Source organism: Drosophila arizonae, chromosome 2 (assembly GCF_054131065.1).
Source record: "Drosophila arizonae isolate 15081-1271.41 chromosome 2, UAZ_ARI_1.0, whole genome shotgun sequence".
NCBI classification, from domain to species: Eukaryota; Metazoa; Arthropoda; class Insecta; order Diptera; family Drosophilidae; genus Drosophila; species Drosophila arizonae.
This window is the reverse complement of record NC_142922.1, coordinates 3,027,563-3,052,966: the sequence shown is the minus strand read 5'-3', so window position 1 is coordinate 3,052,966 and position 25,404 is coordinate 3,027,563. Positions and strand designations below refer to the sequence as shown.

General features: G+C 38.5%; 1 protein-coding gene and 2 long non-coding RNA genes across 13 annotated transcripts; 2 read left to right on the top strand and 1 right to left on the bottom strand.

The window, feature by feature from the left end:
* side-IV (sidestep IV transmembrane protein) lies at positions 1-16,723 on the top strand. Of its 11 annotated transcripts, none has more exons than XM_089462847.1 (17): positions 1-285; positions 1,838-2,006; positions 7,749-8,283; positions 8,363-8,682; positions 8,762-8,965; positions 9,054-9,205; positions 11,080-11,224; positions 11,365-11,495; positions 11,603-11,762; positions 12,345-12,514; positions 12,677-12,800; positions 12,869-13,029; positions 14,009-14,150; positions 14,228-14,351; positions 14,415-14,860; positions 14,934-15,163; positions 15,304-16,723. In XM_089462847.1, the coding sequence occupies exons 3-17, from the start codon at positions 7,874-7,876 to the stop codon at positions 15,535-15,537; spliced, it is 3,153 nt and encodes a 1,050-aa protein (XP_089318973.1). In that variant the 5' UTR covers positions 1-285; positions 1,838-2,006; positions 7,749-7,873; the 3' UTR covers positions 15,538-16,723. The 11 variants fall into 11 exon arrangements, with proteins under 11 accessions (XP_089318973.1, XP_017873815.1, XP_017873814.1 ...); XM_018018326.2 differs by having other exon boundaries at positions 1,795-2,006; positions 16,323-16,723; XM_018018325.2 differs by having other exon boundaries at positions 1,795-2,006.
* Positions 16,543-21,397, bottom strand: LOC149270190 (uncharacterized). Its single transcript, XR_016268683.1, has 2 exons — positions 17,887-21,397; positions 16,543-17,778 (listed from the first exon to the last, which is right to left on the bottom strand). It is a non-coding gene; the product is annotated as an uncharacterized LOC149270190 (long non-coding RNA).
* LOC149270189 (uncharacterized) lies at positions 20,992-24,609 on the top strand. The gene is made up of 4 exons (XR_016268686.1): positions 20,992-21,070; positions 21,973-22,085; positions 22,690-22,836; positions 24,336-24,609. It is a non-coding gene; the product is annotated as an uncharacterized LOC149270189 (long non-coding RNA).
* The last annotated feature ends 795 nt before the right edge of the window (positions 24,610-25,404 follow it).

Here is a 25,404-nt window from a genome sequence, read left to right as displayed (position 1 = left end):
TACGCGAAGCTATAACGGTACACATGTTGCACACGGACTCTGCGCTCCTACGTTGAAATGTAGCCCAATGCGTTCGCTTTAGGGTATCCGTTTAAAGCGCATACCAAAACACACTCGAACTCAAACACACACACACACACACGCACGCACGCATTCTACTCGCTCATACACTCATACACACACACACACACAGGCAGCGTAATGTTTTCTTACATCTGAGCGTGTGTGTGTGTTGGCGTGTGCGTCTGTGAGAAAGAAAGAGAGAGAGAAAGAGGAGTGTGAAAGGTATTTGTGAAACTTCAGTGACTTCTTTCGCCCAACCGAAATTCAATCAAATTAATGAGCGAAATTGATTAATTAATAGTCAACAAATTCATATATCCGCATATAACTCAAAATATTGACCCAAGCATCAACAGCAACAACAACAAAAGTGTGTGCAGAAATAAAAAAACCAAATCCAATTTCGAGTTTCAATTTCGGTTTTTCGGTTTTGCGTGGCATTACCTGCTGCCACATAACAAGGATTACCCAAAATTTAAATATATTAATGAAAACGAAACAAAACTGTGACTAAAATAGCAACAAACTCGACAACAACAACAACAGCTACAACAACAACAGCAACAACAATAATAATAAAACGCCGGGCTCGTGCGCCGCGTGCCGGGCTCTGACTTTGAAAAACGCTCCACTTCACAGAGCTCGACGGCTCGAGCGACTCGAGCGACTCGACAAATCGACGCCGGCTTCTGCGGAGGCAGTTGTAGTTGCTGGCGTCGCTGGCACTGCTGGTGTGTGCTGCTGCTGCCGTGCTTCGACGTCGTCGATAATTGGAATTTACGACTGTGGCATAAAAAGCGGCGAATACAGACACAAGGATAAGCCCAAGCACGGCCCGTGAACGTGGCGGCGTAGCAGCGCCTCCTGCCACAGCGCGGCTCGTCAACCAACTCGTCCTGGTTAGCCCCAGCACCGACCACTGCCTGCCTCTACCCACTGCCCACCTCTGCCCACCTCTGCCCGCCTCTACCCACCTCTACCCACCTCTGCCCCATTCCATTTGTCCTTCTCAGCCTGCTTCAGCCTCGTTGTCACTGCGGGAATTGGTTTAGTGACGCTCACGGCAACGGCTACGTTGACTCGTTGGCATTGGTGGCTTATAGCCAGCCGCAGTACCCACTATCCCAAGCACGGCAAACCTCTGCCAAACCCAAACGAAATCCGTTCTACCTCAACATTTCCTTTTTTTTTCCCCGTTTTTTTTTTTGTCGATAGTTGTGCCGTGTAAATATTTTGCTGTTGTCAGTTTTTTTTTCGGCTTCCTGTTGTTGTTGTTGCCATCGCTGTTGTTGCTGTTAGTGTTGTTGTAGTTGACTGTGCAGTTCAATTGGGCTGTCACAGTCAGGCGCGCTGATTTGTTATGGTAATAGTTGTCAAAACGAGAGAGATTCAAGAGATCTTTAGTGGCACTTGATTACACTTGGCAGCAACAACAACACCTCCAACAACAACATCAACAACAATACGATTTTGTGTTGCTCCTGTGACTGTGCAGTGCTAAATGATATGGCTAAAGCGTGAACGTAAATCTTGGCCAATTAAGTGTGTGCGTTCGTTAAGAAATGTCTCATTAAATCAGACATATATATAAATATCTGCCCTAATATACAAACATAACTATAGATATATATATATATATAAATATATATATATATATATATATATAGATATATGTTTATCTCTATATGTATGTATATACTTATGCATACGATTTTCATTATAAAAACGCAGCTCAGACGGCGTGTCTCGCGTTTCGATCTTATAAACTAATCAGCAGGTAGTCAGAAGAATATAAAATATATATGAAAAGCAGAAACAAAAACATTAAGAGCAGCTAAAACACAATCAAATATACGAAATTCAATAAGAACAACAACAACAGCAACAAGAACAACATGGAATATTGAATGAACGGATTTCGAGTATGCACATATATTAAACTGGTGAGTTATCAGTCAGTCAGCTTTATACTACTCTTGAAAATTTATGCTCATATCTGCATAATCGCAAATTAAGCTACATAATTAATAAGCCAAAAGGGCCCTCAGCCGCTGTCAGATGTTGATAGAGCACCTTAGTATGCCATCAACTGGCCGGGCTGCTGCTCGGCTGCTCTGCTGCTCTGCTGGGCAGCTAATAAAACCCAAACACAAGCACAGCTCAATACACTTGACTGTGTATTGTGTATATGTATTGTCTGTCCGTCTCACTGTCTGTCTGTCTGTCTGTCTGTCTGTCTGTGCATCTGTACGTGCCACTGCGTACCGTAAAGTATCAATGTCTGTAATCTTAATTAGCAACACCACAGCGTTCGAGCCGCAGCGCCAGCCACTCGGAGCCCAAACATCTTTTAGCATTTTAAAAGCGTCGTGTACAACTTTGTTTTTGCTTTTTGTTTCTTAAATCGAACTTGTGAAGAAAAATGCTTCAACCGGTTTTGTATCATTTTTTTTCTGTATGTTTCTTTTTGTTTTTGTTTTTGTTTTTGTTTTTGTATTGAAGCTGAAGGTGTTTTTGTTGAAAATGGCCAGCAAATAAACAACGGGCGATTTGAACAAACCGCAGAGTCAAAGCGACCGACACGCCTGCCTTATAACCGGCTGCCCCATCAGGCAGTTAACAAACTTAACCGCTCATATATTAAATATGTAAAAGATATACATATGCATACATACGTGCATATATTTTAATGTGTGTGTATATATGCTCAAGGAATCTGAGCAAACAAGCAAACAGGCTAACAGGCGCTCCCAGAGGAAAAGCGCTTGCGGCTACGACAAACCTGCAGTTGTTGTTTAGTGGAATACCCTTATCAAAGGTTGCTCAGCATGTTGATCAAATTACGTAACACTCGAACTGCGCTTGAGCTAAAGAGCAGCAGGATTATAAATGGGCCATTTGATAATTATATACACTGTTGATGCGATTAGATTGATTGAGACTAGAGTTTGAATCAAATTGCCTTACCAAAGGTTAATTCGTATATTTATAAACATACGTAACTTTTGATCCGATATATAGATAATGAACATTACGAATATATATGTACATTCTTGGTATAAAAAGATTTGGAAATTTGTCTATGACAATCGAGACTAGAGATTAGACTATTAATCAGAGCTTGCGAAGATTTCCCTTAATCAAGATTACTTTGAATATTTATGAAAATATGTAAATAAATGATCAGATTCAGATAAGATCAATACTGGTATTCAGATAATAATGGATATATCTATCTCTGTATATAGACATTTATTAATATTTGTAATGCCTATTATGAAATGGAGAGTTCATCTTTCACTTTAGGGCTAGCTGAAACAAAGTTATCATCATTGACTTTTTTTCAATGTTTATTAACATACGTAACAATTTAACAGAGGTATATCTAACATGCATCAGGTGCATATATGATATTCATATATTGATTTATCTGATTGGTGCCAAAAGATATGGATACGATTTTAGATAGAGATAGATAGAGAGAGAGTTTCCTTGGTATATTTTTTAATACATATGTAACACATTAACGGACACATACATATGTATATAATATATGATATATATAATATTTAAATATATTTAGTGAGATATTGATATAATACATTCTAGTTGTGAGATATGGATGTATCTGATTGATCTTGGCATCTGGCTATAACATAGTTCAGTTTCAGACTAAAATCCATTATGAAATGTTACTGTAGCATTACATATAAATTACTTAAAAATTAACATATTTTCTGAATGCTAAAGGCTTTGCCCGCTGTATAAGGTGTTTCTGTTTGAGACAAGCTTAATTAAACTTTACATAAATTCATTAGAATTAGTTAGCAAATGCGCCACAGAATTATTAGTATTAATTAGTATGAATAGATGATTATTGATTAGCAAATTATGGAACACATATCGAAACTAGCAATTTTCAAAATAATTATGCATTATCACATTACTAATCAAAAATAGAGCTAACACAAAACGAATCAATGAAGTCTCTAATTTAATAACCCAACAACTCAAAATTCTGTATACTTCACTAAAATCCCTCTCATGTTTGCTAGTGTATTCACGCTTCGTCGTGCCGTGTAAATTTTCTCTGTAGCACCTCTGCTGTTGTTTCTGTTGCTGCTGCTGGTGGTGTTGCTCTTATTAAAGCGTGTGTTTGGCACCTCTGGCTGCGTTTAAAATGCAAATATCTTTTGATCTGCTCTCATGCTGAAAAACAAATTCGCACCTCGCTGCGAGATGTGCCAATGAATGACACGCCCCAGCCCAACTCAGCCACCCCTCGGCGGCTCTCACTCACTCACGCGCTCCCCATCTCACACACACACACACACACACACACACACACACTCACATGTATGTAGATGCGCCGCACTTAAAATGATTTTTTATGGCGGGAAGCGTTTTAATTGCTTCCATTAGAAAACGCTTAGCACTATTTAAGTTGGCCATTTGCAGGCGAATATTTAATTGTAGCCGAGTGTAAGCGAACTGTGTTCAAATTTACATAAATTCCCTATCCCAGAGCTCACAGCTCGCAGCTCGTAGCCATGGCTACAAATGCAAATAGCAAAGTTCACAAACATTTGATTTGCCAAGAAAATAATCACAAATGGAAATTGTCAATTAAATTGCTTTGAAAATCACATTAAATAATTTACGAAAATTGCCTAGAAAAAAAAAAGTAATAAAAATAATTAATAAATCAACGCTTCTATTGTTTATTATTTGTGTTATCTTTTCCCATTGGCTTTTAGGCAGCTTTTTTGCTTAGATAAAACCTAATGAATTTCCAATGAGCAAGAATTCAAGTTCATTGATACATGTTTTGCATTAGTCCGGACCGGTTGAGTACAAATCGCTGGCATTTCAAATAAATATTCAAGCTCGAAAAGCTGAAAAACTAGCCCCTTGGCCCATGGGCCCATTGTCCGCGCTGGTAGCCAACAATAATAAACTGAATTCATATTCATAGGCAAATTGTGGCTGCCACACATACATATTTACGAGGAGCATTATTTTTATTTTTTATTTATTTTTCGTTTTGGGCATTTGTTCGTTGTCTAGAATATCGTAATAATTAATTAAGTTATAATATTAAATGTCCATAAAGGGGCATTATGGCCATAACTTTGAGTGCTTGTGGATATATAATCATGAGCTATGCTTGATTGGCCACGACATCTTCAAAAGTTTGTGAAAAGCGCCATAACTCTTTTGTCTTATCAGCTGAGATCTGAGCTGAGGAACCTTATAGAGAGCAAGCAGTCATACATTGTTGTTGCTGTTGTTGTTATTGCTTGCTATATGGCCTTTTCCAGAGTAGCTTTTGTGTCGCATTCCGTTCAAGCACAATTTATGGCCAAGAGATGCTTGGGTGGGGTTGTGTTAGATTGAGGAGCGAACCATTCATGCTTACACTTTCTTAGCCCCAGTCTAACAAAGTTATATGTATATATATACGTATTACTTTTTTTATGTGAGTTGTTCCCAGTCTCTCTCTTTTTGGCATTGCGAACCATGTGCCAAATAAATGACTCTACATTTTTAAAGATATTATGCTGACAGTTGAGCTTAAGCGTTGCCAAAGCACCTAGAAATGACAAAGAAACAAAAGCCAAAGCAAAAAAAAAAAAAAAAAAAAAAACTAAAATCTCCCCAATATTTATTGAACGATTGACCACAATCACGTCATGAATTCGTTCTCTCATGCCCATGAGCTCATTCATCAAAAGCAACGATTTATACAGAAATCATAAGTTGATAAGCCTTGCGTTTGATTTTGCTTTCGCTCTGGCAAGCAAATAGTCCTAATTGTTGCAGGCTAGAAAAAGAAAAGAAAAGACGAGTAGAGAGAAATAAAACTGCAAATTGTAAGCCGGAAAAAGTATTTTGTTCTTGGCAAAAATTGCTCTGGCTACAAATACCTGAAATTTAGAGCCAGCCGAGCATCAATCATATAAATATTAATATTTTCAAACATTGCTCAACAAATTCCTTAATTGCTGCCAGAGATTTGCTCTTTGGGTTTAATTTATTGTGAGGGGATTTTATTTTTATTTTCATTTTTATTTATTTATAATTTGATTGCGAACTTGAAAAGGTATTTCCGTTTTGCCTCGCAACTTAATTCTTTTTTATTGAACATAATTGATATTCTAATAGAGATGAATGTGGCTTAGTGTGAATATTTTGTAAAAGTTTGTTTTGTCCAGAGACTTGTTAACATCATAAGGTGTGGAGTAGCTAAAACATTTATTAGCTAACGCCAATAATAAAACAAATAAAGATTTTCTCTACTGTGCGAAATACACTGAATAATCTTTTGCTTCCGACTACAGAGTGATTAATTAATAATTAAATATATGTCAATATATATTATAATATGTAAACATGAAAAAATATATAATATATATAATTATAATAAATATATACTATAGTGATATAGAGCATAGATAGAAGATAGATAGATAGATGAAAGATATTTTCGATATCAGTGAAATTGCTGATTTGCAGGATTTTAATGAAGTTAGATCAATGGCTCAGCTTAGCTGTGCCTCTATAGTAAGAGCTTCTTCTCTTTGACTCCATTGACCCTGTAAGCATAAATTAGAGAGTTGGTGTAACCCTAGACGAAATAAGAGAAGGCTGTCAAATCACATAATAGCGGCGCTTGACTAGAGAATGAGACTGAGTTGTGAAACTTCGTTTAGAGTTGCAATGCTTGCGCTGACTTGTTATAAGCACACCTCGTTACTATCTGTCATTACTATCCACCAGCCGCAATCATACTTCCTCATATTATAATGACTGATGACTCTACAGACTCAAATACCGCCTCCCCTCAGTTTCCTCACCCAATTGCCCAATTGATCGCCGTCAAATTGTCGTTTTTTTGTGTGTCTTCTTTAATGTTGTCAGCCAACAGAGTCTAAATGCCGCCTTAAGATCTAAATTATGCTTAAACGGAACGAATGCTGAAATTCTCCACTAACAAATGAGTCAAATGTTTCAGTAGCATTTCTTAATTAATTCCATATATTTAAAGGCAGTGTTTCACGATTAAATGGCAGAGTTTATTAAATATTCCATAGATCTTATCAATAACTAGAAATGATACTGAATTATAGCTATTGGCAAAGGTATCTCTGTTCTATGGACACGCTTTAAATATAAGAAATTATGTGGACAAAAACTTGTTGATTCTATATGAAAACCAATAATATAACTAGGTTTATATCTATATACATATATATGTATAGCTGCTCCCACTTCATAGAAACCTAATCAACTACATCTAAACACAAAGCTCCGAGATTTACAATTGAATTCACATTGCTCAGCTTAATATTCCCAAGTAGCTTGCCATGTCGCAGAGCATTTGGAAATTTCACTTTCATGATTTGAATACAATTAATGCGAGAACTAAACACATTTGCTGTTGCTCGGGCAAGGGAATTTAATGAAAATTTGCGCAAAAGCTACTTAAGGCTGAGCTTCGGCATGCCGATGCTACATTCGAGTGCCTACATATTATCCTTTATGTTCTGCTTCAGCAGGGCACGCGCTCAATAATATAATAATAATTAGTTAGTGCTTTGAGATGCAATTATATTGAATAGAGATGGCAAAGCCTTAACATTGTGAATGGTATTACAAGTCATGCATATGCGCTTTGTCCACAGCCAGGAGCCAGCCAAGATGGTCGGTCAGCAGCCTGACACAGACACTTAATCTCCACTCGAATGCGACTGCAGTGAACACTTAATGCTTAAATGAATTAATAAGCAGACAAAAAAGAAGCACAAACATGGATGCAAAGCTCAACAACGAACACGACGATTGCGAATGCCCGCAGGAGCACATCAAACATCAACAGGAGCAGCAGCAGCAGCAGCAGCAGCAGCTGGAGCAGCAGCGGAAGCAACACCAACAACAGCAACAAGCGCTCCATCAAAGCTGTCGGAATGATTATATGACAATGCTGCATTTAGTTTTCCGGCTGCTGTTGGCTGGCTGCTGCTGCAGGCTGGCGGCGTGCTCCTATCTGGAGCCGGACGAGCTTATACACGAGCTGGATCGTCCGGTGCCGCTGACATCGGTGCAGGGTGTCCTCAGCAGGCAGGCGATGCTGCCCTGTGATATAACGCCGCTCGAACGGGACGATGCCGTCTATATGGTGCTCTGGTTTCGCGAGGGCGACGGCGAGCCCATCTACAAGTGAGATTTGTGTTAGCCAACAACTAGATGTGTGATTTGAACAACAACGGATTTTTCTCTCTCCCTCTCTGTCTCGCAGCTTTGATGTGCGTGGCCGTCAATTTGGTCAGGCGCGTCTGTGGTCGTCGCCGCTGGCGTTTGGGACACGCGCCCACTTCAGCAGCACCTCGCATCCTGCTCAGCTGAAAATCGACAATGTGCGCATTGAAGATGAGGGCGTTTATCGCTGCCGTGTGGACTTTCGTAACTCGCCCACTCGTAATCTAAAGATAAACCTAACTGTTATTGTGCCACCGGATAGACCCATTATCTACGAGCCCAATCGACATGACAAGACCAGCAACGTGGAGTCCTTTAACGAGGGCACCGATATCGTTCTGGCCTGCGAAGTTACAGGCGGTGAGGCTCCCACTCCCACTTCTGTTCCTCCTCTATGCATATATTTATATATATATTTAATTGCCCTAATGGGTTACAGGTCGGCCGCGCCCCAACGTTACCTGGTACTTGGATAACACGGTCATCGATGAGTCATTCGATCAGCGGCCCGATGGCAAAACCATTAACCATTTATCCTATCCCAATATTGGAAGACAGCATCTAAATTCGCGACTGGTGTGCGTCGCCAGCAATACGAATCTGACGCCGCCCAATAACAAGGTCGTTATACTGGACATCAACTGTAGGTCGCAGCACTAGGTCATTGCAAAGCTATAGGCTCATTCTCCCACTCTTTCTCTCTCTCTCTCTCTCTCCCCCCGTGCTTACAGTAAAACCTGTTGCCGTGCACATCCTGACCAAGGATCGCTTTGTATCCGCGGATCGCACCTACGACATTGAGTGCAAAAGCTCCGGCTCCAAGCCGGCGGCCATAATCACCTGGTGGAAATCCAATAAGCAGCTGAAGAAACAAACCAAGAACGTAAGTATCTAGCAGCAAAATAGCAAAGCCAAAAGCAATCAATAGATACGAACAACTAAGCTAAACGCTTCCATTAACAACAATAAGCAATAATTATTAATAATGTGGAAACAGGTGCTTTTACCTGCATATGTTTTGCTTAGTTGAGGTCATTTACAATTTTTATAACTACAAAACTTGATTCCAATTACACACAATATTTATAAATATCTCAATATTTTAGGCTCTTATAAACAATTCTGTATATACTTATATATCGACGTAGACATATGTACAACATTTAAACAAATTACTAATTAGCGCTATCGAGCACTGCCTTAAGGCCGCGGCAACATAAACAAAGCATAATTGATTCAAACTACATACATAGATAAAGCGTTCAACATTTTCGGGTACACTTAGAGAATGAAGGAGCTATATAGACTAGATATTGATTTATGTATGTAGAAGCATAAAGTTGAGCACTCGCTAATCAGCCTGCGAGGGTGGTCTCAAAAATTGCGTAGTATCTGGTCTTATTATTAAAAGTAATGTAAATTTATTAAATTCCTTGAAAAAAATATATAAATTAAATAATAATAGTAATAATTAAATAAAAAATTACAAATAGGCTATTTTTTTTTTTAATTTGAAATATTATATTTTCTCTCTCTCTCTCTTATTTTCTCATTGATAGACTGAACCGAACAAAATGAATTAATTAATTCAAAGGCATAAAATTAAATTTGTTTATTTTTCATGACATTTAAATGGATTTTATTTCCAAATTTCATAGACTACCCTCGTATATATTTACATATTTAGTATACTAAATTTTGAATAAAAAGTTTGGTAAGCATAGACTGAACGACGAACCGACCAATTTAAGAAGCACAACAGAAACTTTGAATAAGTAAAAAATAATATGTGCTTAAATTATTTTAATTTGTTTCAAAAACTTTTAAGCTAACCTCGTGCACATTTTCTGCTCTGATTTATGCAGCTTTTTCTGTTAAGCAAATTCGAAATTAGTAGACTTAACGAGTTTAGCCTATACTTTATAGCTCAACATTTTGAAGCAGCTTTTAGCCTATTAAGAATTCATTGTTTGAAAAGATAAGCCAAATATTTCTAGTTAGATGGAGAAACAAATCAATGTCAGATATCTCACATATATCTAGCTATCAATCTATCAATTTATCTATCTCTGCAGACAGAATGTAAATTTCATTCAAAACTGAATTTTGTTTTAGTGGAAAAGAACGAAAAATATGTAAAATTATCGTGAAGGACTGTCGCTATAATGATGACTCTCAGTGTATATCACACACATTCAACCAACCCTCTCTCTCTCTCTCTCATTAGTCAGGGTATAAATTCGTTGTGATTTCGACTTGAGCTACCGTTAGCTGCTGATAGGTTTATTGTCAAACCTTATTGACTTCAATTGAATGCTGCAAAGATAGATTAATAAATAATTAATAACGCTCGGCAGTTTGGCATTTCATAAGTTCGACAGAAATCAACGAAACGACATCATTTATGGACGAGCTCAGCTTTGGGATGTTGCTAAATTTGAATAATTTGTTCCGTTAGTAAATATGTTGGCTCATTATTTATTGATTTGGGCTATTCGGGGCGTTAAAGGCCAGGAGGATACGCTCTAGCTCTGTGTACTTATAATTGCTGCTATTTCCCTGTACATAGATTGACGGTCAGGCGTTAGTCGTTCGTCGTTCGTTGTTCGCCTTTCGCTTTCTCGGTTTCTCGCTTTCTCGGTTTTCGCTCTCCGTTTTTCGGTATCTATTTCTGTTTTGGTTGAGCTTTAGCTCTTGCCTCAGCTTTCTTTTTCATTATTCATTTCCTAATGGACTCTGTTTGCGCTTCTTTTTTAGTTTAATGAGCCAGACAATCAATCCCTAAGTATACTGACGTTCACACCCACCCGGGACGACGATGGCAAATATTTAACATGTCGGGCAGAAAATCAATTCATCGAAGGCAGCGCCATCGAGGACAAATGGCGTCTCATTGTGCACTGTAAGTGGCCGGTTAGGTATTTAAGGACCTAGTTGAAGCTGACGCTGAAGCTGCCCGAGGTGGCTAAGTGGGCCAGCTAGGAATTCTAATTACCACAGATTCCAGCTGAGATATGAGACGATTCTGTTTGCATTTCGCAGATCAACCCACTACGATACTGAAGATGGGCTCCTCGTTGAATCCGGACGACATCAAGGAGGGCGACGATGCCTACTTCGAGTGCATTGTACAATCGAATCCGAAGCCCTACAAGATGTCCTGGTTTCACAATGTAAGCTATAATTATTATGTTTGCCATTCATTGATGAAGCGACTCACGCAAACCTCAACCACAACCACTTCACACACACGCACACACACACACACACACACCCGCAGGGCAAGGAACTGCAGCACAATATCTCTGTGGGCATCATTCTGTCGGATCAATCGCTCGTCCTGCAAAGTGTCTCGCGCGCCTCGGCCGGCGCCTACACCTGTTTGGCTGTCAACTCGGAGGGCAAGGGCCTCAGTAATCCGGTCACATTGCGCATACGCTGTAAGTAAATGGCCAGACAATCTGTGAACTGCGAGTTCAAGAGGGCCTCGGCCACAGTTTTTGGCACTGCCTGTATCCTCATCTATGTAATTTACAATTTAATCCTTGAGCTTGAATGTCTCTTAATGCATTTGGGCTCACCGGGGACGGGGGCTTCACGGCTCCTTTGGCCGCACTCCAATCTGCAACGCAGCCAAAGTTGAAGTGAGCGTGGGCGTGGGCGTGGGCGTGGCCGTTGTCGTGGGCGTAACTGGGTGTAAAGTACCGCCATCTCTTTGTGCCACCCTCGCCGCTCCCCCTCCACGTTAATGACCAAGATTATGGCACAATGAATGCATGGCCTGGACTCTTGGCACTGGCTGCGGGTTTGGCACTGCCTCCGACTCTGAATGGTTTTGTGTATTTCAAATGAGTGTGGATGGTAACTGCAGCAGCAGCAGCAGCAGCAGCCAAAGACCAAAATTAATTCATTGGAGTTTTAAAGACCTTGTCGGCCATATTTGTGTGGTCTATTTAAGCCACTTCCTGCCGGGACATTAAATATTTCAATAAAACGCTTTAATTATTTATTTCGACCCTTAGACGCACCCATCTGTGCCATCGACCACGAGCAGCTGCTGGGCGCCCTCAAACACGAGACATTGGCACTGAAGTGCGAAGTGGACTCCTCCCCGCCGGCCGACTCCTTCCAGTGGACCTTCAACTCGTCCGGCGAGCAAACAGAGCTGCCCGCCCGCCTCCACACCAGCGAGGTGAGTGAGCTTTTAAATCAACCCACTAATTGCTAGATATTTTAAGATGATTGAGATGCTTAAGATGCTTAAGAGCTTCTCAAAGGATACCCAGTTACGGATTTTAGCTACTTTAATCCATTTGTTAATTTCGAAAATTATTCTCGATTTTTGTCGTTGCAGACGGGCATGTCACGCCTAAATTATACGCCCAGCTCAGATCTGGACTACGGCACCGTTTCCTGCTGGGCCAAGAACTCAATTGGCGTGCAGAAGAGTCCCTGCGTATTTCAGATTGTGGCAGCAGGTGGATAGACATGATGATATACATATATCTAACTGGCAACTACATGGCTATCGAATATTCCGTTTCAGGTCGACCTTTTCCACTGCAAAATTGTACGGTCAGCAACCAGTCGGTGGATTCGCTGCAAGTGGACTGCATTGAGGGCTTCGATGGGGGCTTGCCACAGAGTTTTATGCTCGAATTGGTGGAGCTGAACTCGCTGCAATTGGCCAGGAATATAACAATACACGTAAGCCAACTAACTGACTGACTAACTAACTAACTATTGCATTACATATATATGCATATATATTACTATATTGTATACACACTGCGTGCCATTAGAATAGCGCAACCTTGAAGCTCTCTGTTTGTGATAAATTCCTAGAATTCATTTTCTGTTAAATTCTATTATATTTTTCCTAAAATAAATAAGAATATACTCTGCAAAAGTTTAGTAACTATTTTTTAAAAAGTTTTAAAAAAGAGCTTAAAATAAGTCATCAGAATAGCGCAGCTAAATTCTATTGGGAAAATCTTACTAAGTTTGGCATAACTACAATTTTTTATACATGTTATAAAAGTTACGTTCTTTAAGAAAAATAATACTATAGAGAGTAGGGACAGTACATACGTATTATTTTTGCAGGAAATATAAAGAATAATGACTGATAACTTACTTTAGAGTTACTGTACAAAAAATCGATATAAAATCTAGATAGGCATAGAAAATCTATAATTATTCTTATTATTTATTTATTTATTTTAATTTAATTTTATTTATTTTTATTTTATTTATTTATTTATTTTTATTTTTTTTTTAATTTTATTTTATTTATTTATTTATTATTATTATTATTATTATTATTATTATTTTTTTTTTTTTTTTTTTTTTTTTTTTTTTTTGTTAATTATGAGTTCTTCATTTGAAATTTTTGATTTTACTGGTGAGCAATCCCCATTGAGATAAGCCTCTAATGTGCACTACGTATGATTTTATATTTGGTCAAAAACTACAATTAAAGCAACTCTTTGAAATGCATAAGGACTTATGTCACTTTAAAATTTTCGAATGGTTTTTATAGTTCTAAAAATTGTCTCTGTGTATGTACACAATCTAATCTTAAACTCTCTCTCTCTCTCTCTCTCTCCCTCTCTTTCTCTGTCTCCCACCCTCTCTCTATCTCACTCCCTCTCTCTCTCTCTCCCTCTTTCTCACACAACTGCAGCACACACCTGTCACATTCATCATTGAGAACTTGGATCAGGCAGCCACCTATCGCATGATTATATTCGCCGTCAATGTGAAGGGCCGCTCGGAGCCCACCATTATAGACGACATCAACTTTAAGGGCGTGGCAAAGCTAACGGGTGAGTTGAGCGAATTGCAATCGAGTTTTAAAGCGTCGAGTAACTAGTTTCGTAATCATAATTTATTACACATTTAGGCAACTCGACGGGGCTTAGTGTGCCGCTCTCGCCATTCCTGGCCGGGCTGACGCTCGTGTGCGGCCTGCTGTTCGCCATATCCTGCATCATATTGGCTGCCATATACAGAAGATTCTCAAATCGGTATGTTTAATGGCGTAGCTTAATGGGCAGCTGCTTTGCCTAATGCACACATTTGAATTGCAGCCGCAATGATAATAATCTGAAGGCCGTAAAGCACACACAATTAGCAATACCGGCTGATTGCCAGCTGGACCCGCTGCATCCCGGACCGCACACAAATGGCCAGGGCCAGTGCCAGGGCCAGGGCCAGGGACAGGGGCAGAATCAGAGCCAAAGCCAGAGCCAGAGTCAGAGCCAGGGGCAAGGGCATATGCAAAACGAGCAGTCCAATCACCAGGCACACCACAGTCTCCTTCCAATTAATTGTGATAGTCGCAATGCGGCCGAGCGAGGCGCGCTGAGCGAAGTGAATGTAGACAGTGGCACGAGGACCTCACCAAGCGGGCACGGGCACGGGCTCGGGCATGGCTTGACCATGGCCACTGGACGCACTCGAGCCAATGCACAGCTGCTGGGCGATCAGGCTGATATAGATGACACCGATCCCGATGTTATACCCAATCAGTATGGTAAGTTAATTATCCTTTGCATCGCTTCCAGACCCACCCATTCCGAATCCTTCACATTCCAATTGCAATTTAGAAAAACGCCCACTGAAGTCCCTGGGCGCATCGCCGGGCTTCGCCAGTCCGGCCACGCGGCTGATGCCACGCGATTACTGCACTGGGCGCGATGCGGAGCTGCTCAAGGGCAATGCGGAGAGCGTCGGGGTGATGGCGGGACTGGGTGGCACGGACGCCAGCACCATTGGCCTGCTGAGCAACTCGGGCAACGAGGTCCTCCACTATACGTTCCGGCCAAGTAAACAAATTGTGAGTAGCTGAAAACTGAAGTTAGTTAAAATGATATTTGTGCTTTGGTATTATATATTGGTTATCTGGTTGGAGCCGGCACTCACTCTACTCTATTCTATTGCCTCGCTATTTTCTCCTTCCGCTTTCGTTTACCACAGAGCTATGCGACCCTCAATAAGAAGGGCATAACCACGTGTAGTCCGCCGCTGGGGTCGTTGACATATAACATAAGCACATCGACGCCCTCATCATCATATCATCTAACACCGCAGCCAATGGAGGTCAGCCTACTCAGTCCGAATAACGCATCGGTGACCTCGTCATTAAGCGAATATCGTTTTCGGCCCGAGGTCGTTACCACTTCGAATCGCATACAGGAAAGTTGTATATAAGCTTCACATATGCATTTAAGCAACATATCTGCATACAATAATTACTCTATACTCTCTATATATATTTATACCATATATAGATCAATGTAGTTGCGTGTGCGTGTGCGTGTGCGTTTGCGTGTGCGTGAGTGTATAAACAAAATGGTAAAGAAATGCAAACTGTATTATTAACTATCGTAATACCCCAGCAGCTGCATATATATATACATATTTACCTATGTGGATTTATAGATGTATATGTATGTATATATATTTATATATTTATTCGCATGGTTTGAGGCAAGACTTCTTTAACTTTTAAGCATTTCTGTGTAATTGTTGCATTATTAATTTAAGTAACAATGCCAAAAGTGTAACCGACATTACACTCGTTTTGTAAATACTTAACTCGTTGTCATTTGTTGTAATCAAGTCTAATACTCTTAACGCTGAACAACAACAACAACAACAACCAGTGAATACTGAATGCAGCGTCTGAGTCTCGGCTGCACCCACATATCCGTTGTACGATTATTTACTACTACTACCAGCCCACTTTCGATGCAATCCATACATATTCTCACACACTCTTTACATACCTTACCAACATATCCCGGAGAGACGCCGAGAAACTGCCAATCATATCTAACGTTCTTTCGCTTTAATCAAAATATCGCTTATTCCCCAAATCGTGTTAAGTGTTAAGACTACCAATAAATGATTGAACAAAAACAAAAACCCTTCCAAAAATACGAAAAACGAATAACCTAATAATTTATGACCTGTTATCACGTTTATCTAAACAGGAACTGCACTCTGCCAGACCCAGCAGAGTTCTGCGGGAGTCACATTTCTGAGAAATCGTACAAACATATACGACTCTAACTATATATATATATATATATATATGTATATATAATGGGTACAAAGTATGTCCCGATTTCTGCAAGTCTATGAAAAGTATTACCTATTGATTTTCTTCTAATTTTAATTCGGGTTTAACTCTAGTTAAGTATGTATTTACACTATATATATAGGCATATCTAGCTGTAAGGCTTGTATATATATATATCTGATCTAGTATCCAATTTAGTTTTGTGTAACGAAAGTCTTCATAGAGCATGAACGTTTTCCCGGAATTTAATTGTGTAACGCCTAAATCGCAACGATAGTGTTTAATTATTTGTAAATAAATGTAATTCTATTATGATATGTTGTTTACGATGCTGTTGCATAAATAGTTTTATATCATATGGAAAGGCTACCCAAAACTAGACAAATTAAGCGAAAGTATTAAGTGAATAAGAAAGAAAACAGAAATACTATACATATACATATATAAATGTATATATATATATATATATATATATATATATTGAAATGCTAAATGTGTCCTCAGCTAAATTTGCATTGAGTAATTAATTAATTTATTAATGAATTGACATATACAGACTTCCTAAATAAACGTATATATATGTATATATACATATATATATATATATATGTATGTATATAAATGTGTATGTATGCACGTATGTATGTGTACAGAGTCTTCGTATTCGAAGAAGAAGAGGATAAAGAAAACACTGTTGGCGACACAGTTTAGCTAATTAGTAATTATATGTATGTGTGTGTGCGTGTTTTAGACAATTTCTGCCCAAGAAATATGTAAATTTTAAGCTGAAAGCAAAAATTCAAACAAACGGCGAAAATTAGTATAAATTGTCAGCAAAATAGTATTTATAACTATTCAAGCAAGAATACTATTAAATCAATTAAAAAGTAAATAAATGATTAAAAAAAAAAAAATTAGTAATTTTGTTTAATTGCTGCTGTTGAAAAACTCGTCGCTTTGATAAGCACTTGGGCAGCAGGAGGCATTGCGGACACAACCCTAACTCCTGCGGCACTAGTACTTAGGAAAGCAATATGTTTTTTGTTTTCTGTTTTTTTGTCAGAAATTCAAGGTAAGTACCACATACTTGTCACAATGGCTTGAAGCCTCTTTTGTGAGCGACCTCGTCGCCTTTAATCCTCCTGCAGCGCTTCAGCACTAATCCGCTTGCACTTGAAGTAAGTTCTTCGCTGGTAATCCTGCAGCAGTTGGAAAAAGCTCTTTAGCTTTTAACCTCCTTGTAAAGAGTGCGAGCTTACTTCTCTACGATTTTCGAGTTCATCAGTTTTAATTCACCTGCAGTAACAATGAGTTCCCCGCCCTTAATTCTGCCGCAATTATGGGATAGGAGTTTCGGCTTAGTTTACCTGAAAAATAGTGAAAAATCGAGCATTAAGGTTTTTACCTTGACACATAAAGCGCATGAGTTATTTATTTAAAAACATTTTGCATTTCACACGACTTCTTCGGCTTACGTTCTGCTAAAGATAGAGAAGGATTGCGAGAGAGAAGGAGAGAGAGAGATAGAGAGAGAGGGAGGGAGGGATTTAGTCCTCTTCAGTGTTATTCTTTCTGCTATAAGAGCGACATCTCGACATCTTACGTTGAGTCGCGTATTTTACGCGACCTCTTCAGTTTAAGTCCTGCTGAATAATGATAGAGAGAGAAAGAGAGATAAAGTGAGAGAGATATAAAGATAATACTGTGGGATGCACAGTTTTTTCCCACTGCAATTACAACGACTTCTTCACCATTTTTGAAGAGTGAGAGAGAGAGAGAGAGAGGTAGAGAGAGAGAGAGAGGGAGAGAGAGACCGACAGAATGGAATACAACTTTATCCTGCTAGTTTAGAGCTAGTTCTCCAGCTTAAGTTCCACTGCAGAAAGAGAGAGAGAGAGAAAGAATAGCAGACAGCTCTTCAGCTCTAGTTCCGTTTATTATTTCGAGCGACCTCTTCAGCTCAGAGATTTCCAGCAACTTCTTCAGCTTTAATCTTACTCCTATTCAACGACAAGTTAGCTACGGTTAAAGCTTCAATTTTACGTCCTTCGAGCTCCAATTCGTGGCTGGTCATCTCAAATTGCTACAACTCGAATCTGACTCACTTAAATCATCATTAAACGATGTCTTTAGCCTTTGATTATATATTTTACTGAGCTGCAAGTGATATAACAATTACATATCCATGTCTATATATATGCACACAGATATGGTACATATATGTATGTGTGTGAGTGTGTGTGTATTTTACATACCACATGGCAGCCCACATCAAACATTCGTGCGGCATTCTTCCCCATCCCCCAGGCCCCAGCTTCGTTTGCCTCCGTCACCTCTCACAAATGAATGCTGGAGACAGTGCGGCATATGCCTTCAGAATATTAATGTATTTTGAACTATGCACTTTATAATTTATATAGTCGAATGTTATATGTATATATAACCTATACGCAGCTGAGTCAGAAATCTACTTGGATATATCAAGTCGTGTTTGCAACCCCCAAAAAAAGAATGAAATATTGAAACAATTGTGGCATATAGATTGTCTGTGCTCACACGCTCGCTGTCTCTCTTTATCTCTATCTCTCTGGCTCGCTCTCTCACTCTTTGCCCATCTCTCTCTCTCTCTCTCTCTCTCTCTGTCTCTTGCTGTGTATCATTACAAGTCATATATGGCATATTGCTGTGGCTAGTAACCTCTTGCACATAATACATAAGTTTATTAAATTTAAATTGGCTTAATTGACCCTCATTCGTTTTCCGTTGCGCCGCTCAATGCGCTTCAACCCAGACAACAGCGACAACAACAACAAAAAGACAACGTTGATTCTGGATCTGTGTATATATACATACATATATATGTGTGTGTGTGTGTCGCTTGTTTGCCTCCATTGTGGAGCATTCAAAGTCAATTGAATTTAAACGAATGAAACTACACACAATGTGTAGCAGGAATCTTATTGTATATGTTGCTCTCGTTGTTGTTGTAGTTGTTTATTGTTATTGTTGCTGTCGTTGTTGGCTACCACTTGCCTCCATTTGATTGAGTTTGCTGCTGTTGTATCTGCGTCAAGTACTAAAGCTTGTCCAAAAATATGCAACAAATTGCCTGCTGTATACTGTGTGAGTGGAAGATGCAACAAACAATAACTACAACAAATTTAAATAACCAACTACATGAATGCAAATACTTTTCATTTTCATTCTCAAGTGAACAACATAGATTAACAATACGAATAAGTATCAATTGATAGCACTTCACATATGACTAACACAATTTCCTGTGCTGCTCTGCTTGCAGTACTCATGAAATGATTAAGAGCGAATGCTGTTGCTGAAATACCCTGTAAGTTTGCCTGAAGAAAGAATTTGTGCGCGTTGGTAGAGATTGCAGTTGCTGAAATTGTGAAGGATTTACTTAGACTGAACATTTATTGCGCTGTAATCGAAAACGAGTCAGTTTTAAATATTCTCAAAGTTCGAAATTGCATATAGATATCACGTTTTCAAAAAGTCACATGATATTGACATATAAAATGATATATTTTTTAAATTCGGCTTGAGTGATAATTGACATGTAAGTATGTTTTATAACCACAGCTGTTTACCAATATATATCAATAATATTTGTTGTGTTGTTGCTTATTGTAAGAATTTCGAAACAAGTTCTAAAGAATGGAAAGTATAGTCAACAAATAAAAATTCATATACCACATTCTAATTTGCTAAAACTTTTAAAAATGACTACTATATATCGATTAAAATCGACTGAATATAAAGATCTTACGATAGTTATGTGTTCATCTCTAGCTCTCTGATTGAAGTATATTTCAGAAAACCCTTGCTAGATTCAGAGTTATCAATATGAACTGTTCCAGCGTTAATCAATTCGTTTCCACACATTTTCAACAATCCCAGGGTGTACGCCGTGTTGATCATGCAAGTTAAACACTTGTATTTCATTTGCTATCTAACAAGATTTTCTACTTAGGCTCAACTTTCTATTCTGATTAGGTAAATGTTAATTTTTCGCATTCATTTAAGAGGCATAGACCTTTCCTTTACATCGAATTTATATTTAATTAGATGTAAACTCTCAGCACACACACACACACACAAACCCATATAGCCAGTTAGTTTTATGCTCAGTTGAGGCCATTTTCTGGTCGCTTTTCACTTCACATTACACAATACCGTTGTGCAGAACTTTTCCTTTGAGTGTCCCGCTGCAGTGCAGGCAAATCTTTCCAAATCTCTACCAACACACTGAGAGCTGAGCAGAGCTGAGCGAAGCCACCCGCTGCTGAGTGCCGCTGCCGTTTAACAACTGCACGGGGGTCTCAGCACAGCTTTGCTTCCAAGTTAAGTCGACGACAAAGCGACATCGACATCGCTGCCGATTGTGATTATCGCGCCTTTTGCGGGGTCTTAACCCCGCACGGAGAATTGACCAGTCGTAGGAGCAACAACTGCTCGTGCCTCTGTCTGTCATGTGTGTGTATATATATATACATTATATACAGCTATATATATATATATATATGTATACTTATATTGCATGTGCCAGCGCAAATGATGTGAAGCACAGTTTAATATTTGCTTTCAATGTAATATATTTAATATACTCTGGCTGGGCACGATCCATGCTCGAAATCGGCTGTGAGTCTTGTAACGCGCGACCGAGAGAACATTGTCGCTCGAGTGCGATTCTTCAACTGATTTGTGCAGCGATCGCTCGGACAGTCATTGGATTTTTGAAAATAACCATCAATTTATTACCGAGCCGCGATCTTCTCTGTGTGCGTGAGCGCGCGTGTTAGTGTGTGCGTCCGACACGCCGCCCTCATATGCATACATACACAAATGTATCTGATGATGTAGTACATCAACTTCAATTCCGCAACAGTAGGAAGAACGAACGACCCGCCCAGCACAGGCAGCCACAGTTGATTATTAACTAAGCCCGGCAAATGTCCCGCATTTATAGATGTAGTCGAAATAGCAGCCCCTCTTTTCATATGAGATTATTTTATCTCAATGCAGCTTGTTACAGTTTATTTTTTCAATCTTAAATCGCCATCATTGCCGGCTTTTCACACACACTCACACACACAGACAGACAAACGTGCAGAGATTCTGACAAACATACTATATACAGATTTAGAATCAGATTGCCTTCCATATAATAGATTAGACCGAGCCCAAGTGCGAAATCCCCTATGCACACATATACATATGTACATATATATTCTTTTGTATATATGTATAATTCATAAGCAATATTGCTCGAGGCATTTGGTCAATTGCTAAACAGCTGCTGGGCGTGTGCATTCTATTGAATTGGATGCACTTTGGCACAGGGCAGCATGAGGGTCAATCGGAAACACCCGAAAATTTATGAATATATCACAATATGGGTCACTTAAATACAAAAATAGAGAATTTTTCAATAAAACTACAAAATAATGTAATTAAATTAATTGAGTTAAGAGACTGAAATTGAATATGAGAAAACTAAGATAAAAAAAAATATATATATATATTTATTTATATATATATAGCAAGAAAGCAAGGGATAATTGACTGTTTTTTGAAATCAAACAATATTATTTTTCAATTATATAATTTCACAATTCTAAAGAGATATAATAAAAAAAAAAATAATTAAAAAAAGGTAAGAATAAAAAAAAAAAGCTGAATGCATACTTATGTATGAACAAAATAATAATAATAATAATAGTAAAATCAATATAACTTTAAGAATAGTTTAAATTACATTAATCAATCTATGAATAATATATATAAAATAAATACATAAAACTTTTCATACTTGAGTGTAGATATCGTACAAAATTATAGAATTTAAGTAAATAATAAAAATATGTATATTTGGCATTTTATAGAAAAATAATTAGAATAGAAACACAAATGTTCTTATTTAAAATTTCTGTCTATGTATGAAAATGGAAAGACATTCCATTATTTAAAAAAAAAAAAAAAAAAAAAAAAATTGTGAACCTATTGAGAATTATAAGATATAATAAGGCTTAAGCAAATATTGCATACTAAACTAGGTATTTCACTCGACTCTGGATTCCACATATCCTCAAAAAAAATATATATTTCCAAATATTAAAGTAAGCTATCCGATTTATTGTGAATAGGCTTGATTTGTATATTATGTATATATGTGCATATGTATAATAACTGCCTAATTTACATAATTGTATATATTTATATGATGTCCCTCTCTCTCTCTCTCTCTCTCTATGTGTCAGTGTGCGTGTGTGCCGAAAAACGAACTACACTTCTGACAGCTGGATTCACATGTAGAAATGTATTCACATGCATTCACTTGTATTTGCCTTAGTTGACGGAGGAATTTCAATTAATTCAATTGAAAGTTGGATGGCGCAAGTACGTAAGTAAGTAAGTGACATAGTAGGGGGCCGTACCGTGCCGGATCGGACGGAGCGGCATTAATTTGGTCAGCGTCTCTCTAGTCGCTCTAGTGTGAATGTGAATTTAAGATTCAGTGTATGCATTATACAAGATGTGGCTTCCTTATTACGGCGCATACATGATTTAATAGGCACACACACACACACACACACGCGCGCGCACACGCTTGTAGATGAGGCACGTAAGCGATTGTGAAACTCAGGACAGCAGCAAGTCATCTTAAATAGCTCTTATGGCTCTGAGCTCCGCCCAGCCACCCACTCATAGAGACATAGGCATCGAAGTCTCCAAATACGAGTTTTAAACGTGGCGCTTTCACCGCAAACCTATAAAATGGAACGACTAGGGGCTAAACCCTTGCCCGGTTAGCATAGAATCCACTCATTTCAGTACTACATCGATTTTCGCATACATTGTTTGTTGACGATGACGACGGGCTGCCCTAGGGGGGGAATACATTGTGAGTGTGTGTCTGTGTGGAAGGATTGGGGATAGGGAGTTGGGGCACACACAAAGATTAAGGTGAAATCCACAAATTTGGCGCAAATGAATTTTCTTTTTATGTTTTTTACACATCTTAAATTTTTTATTATTATGCCATCCTTTGTTGTACATTTTCGATCCTCATTCTATTACACTTAGGTTTCGGTTTCAGTTCGGTTTTCCCCCGCCGGCCCGTGACCGTTGCCACGCCCCTGCCACGGCCACGGTCTCAGTTTCGCCTTTTGCCAAGCATGTATGCGAATTGGAGAAATTTGCGTGCGTGTTTTGAATGAGAATTTGTTGCATATTCGCCTGCCTGGTTGCCCTTTTCATTCCATTTTCAATTTTTTTTTTTTTCTGTTTTTTTTTTTTTTTTTTTTTGGCCAAATGGAAAAAAATAGACGTGCTCAATAGGAGGCAGAAGTCGCCAGCTGTGTAGGTGGTGGCAGCCACAGCCAGAGCCACAGCAGTGGCAGCACTTGCTCGCTCACTCGCGTCTATCTGCAGTTATAGGTTGTAGTAAATACATACGGATATGTATGTAAAAATAACAGAGAGTAGAAGGGAGAGAGCGAGAGGGAGAGCAAAAAACAAAATAATAAAAGGCATCAAATTCCCCTGTTGCGTATGAATTTTTTGGCTTCTCCACTGAAGTAGAAAACATTTTCGCTTTGGGTAAATGTGATTTATATTGATTGTAATCGGGGGAGTGGGCAACCACCTAACTACTACAATGCGCGTCGAGTATCAGAGAGAGCATCAGACAAACGGCGGCAATGGGTACGACAACGATGCCTCGGTTCAGCTATCCAAAAAGCTACGTGAACTCAAAAACCAATTTGTACTTGATAGATTGAATGGTATTAATACATATACACAAGTGTATGCATATGTGTGTGCGTGTGTGTATGTAAATATGGACATCGAGTGTGCATCCTGTAAGAGCACTTATTAAGATATATTATTATTTTCATTCCAGCTTCAACCCAGCCAGGGCTCACTGTTCTAATGCGGCTTATTCTCTGCTCTTGCTTTTTTTTAATACACATTCGTATAAATCACATAAAAAACTGCGTATATCTGTATGTACCTAGGCACAGGGGTGTCCTTGATAGATGCGTTGTCTAAGTGGTGCAGCCATTGAAACCATCGAACGTGAACAACGGAATTTCTGACCTGATTGCAAGTGTGATTGAGCAAATATATTCTGTGTAATTATGTTAATTGTTTATAAATATGCGCTGAAATTTTAATTGATATTCTATATTTTTTTCACCTAAGTAAAAAAATGTAGTTGATAAAAAATTAGCAATTATTCATGTATAAATATCTAATTTTTGTTATATTATATATTATAATTAATTTTGCTACTCATTCACAAATGTGAAACGAGTATATTGGTTCTGCACAATGTCAATAAGTATTCTGCAGTCCATAACACTCGTCGGCAACACTGTTACTTGTTTTTTAACTACCTTAAAAATATGTATAGCAATTTTAGCTTAAATTCTGTTGTTTCACTTTAAGCTTAGCCTTTTTTCTCAACTTGTTTCTCAATTTTCTTTTAATTGAACAATTATTTAAGACTGTCCCGTCCTTTTTCAGCTGCTCCAGATGCTAGAAGGCAGACGGCCTTTGACTACTAGAGACAACCAGAGACCTCTCAATTCAAGTAGATGCTTATTTTTACAATTTTCGCTCTCAAGTTTTGCTTCCTTTTATAAACGGCTTTCTCCACTTTGTTCACAAAGTGAAATGCGAATATTAACTATTATGTTAGCTTACCACGTGTCCGTCTGCAGGTCCGTAAATATAAACACAGCGTGATTTATTTCCCTTTGAACTTTTAAACTTTAAACATGGTTTTTATGCTCGCTCCTTCCTTCAGTTTCATAAATTCAAGAGACTTTTGACTTTTTTTCCCAAATCAAGTATAACTATGTTCTGAGCAAAGTCAACTCATTTATTTACAGACAATTCTAGTTTGGAATATATGTTCGCTTATAGCACGAGCAGAGCAAAACTATCAATTTCTATCAATATCAATT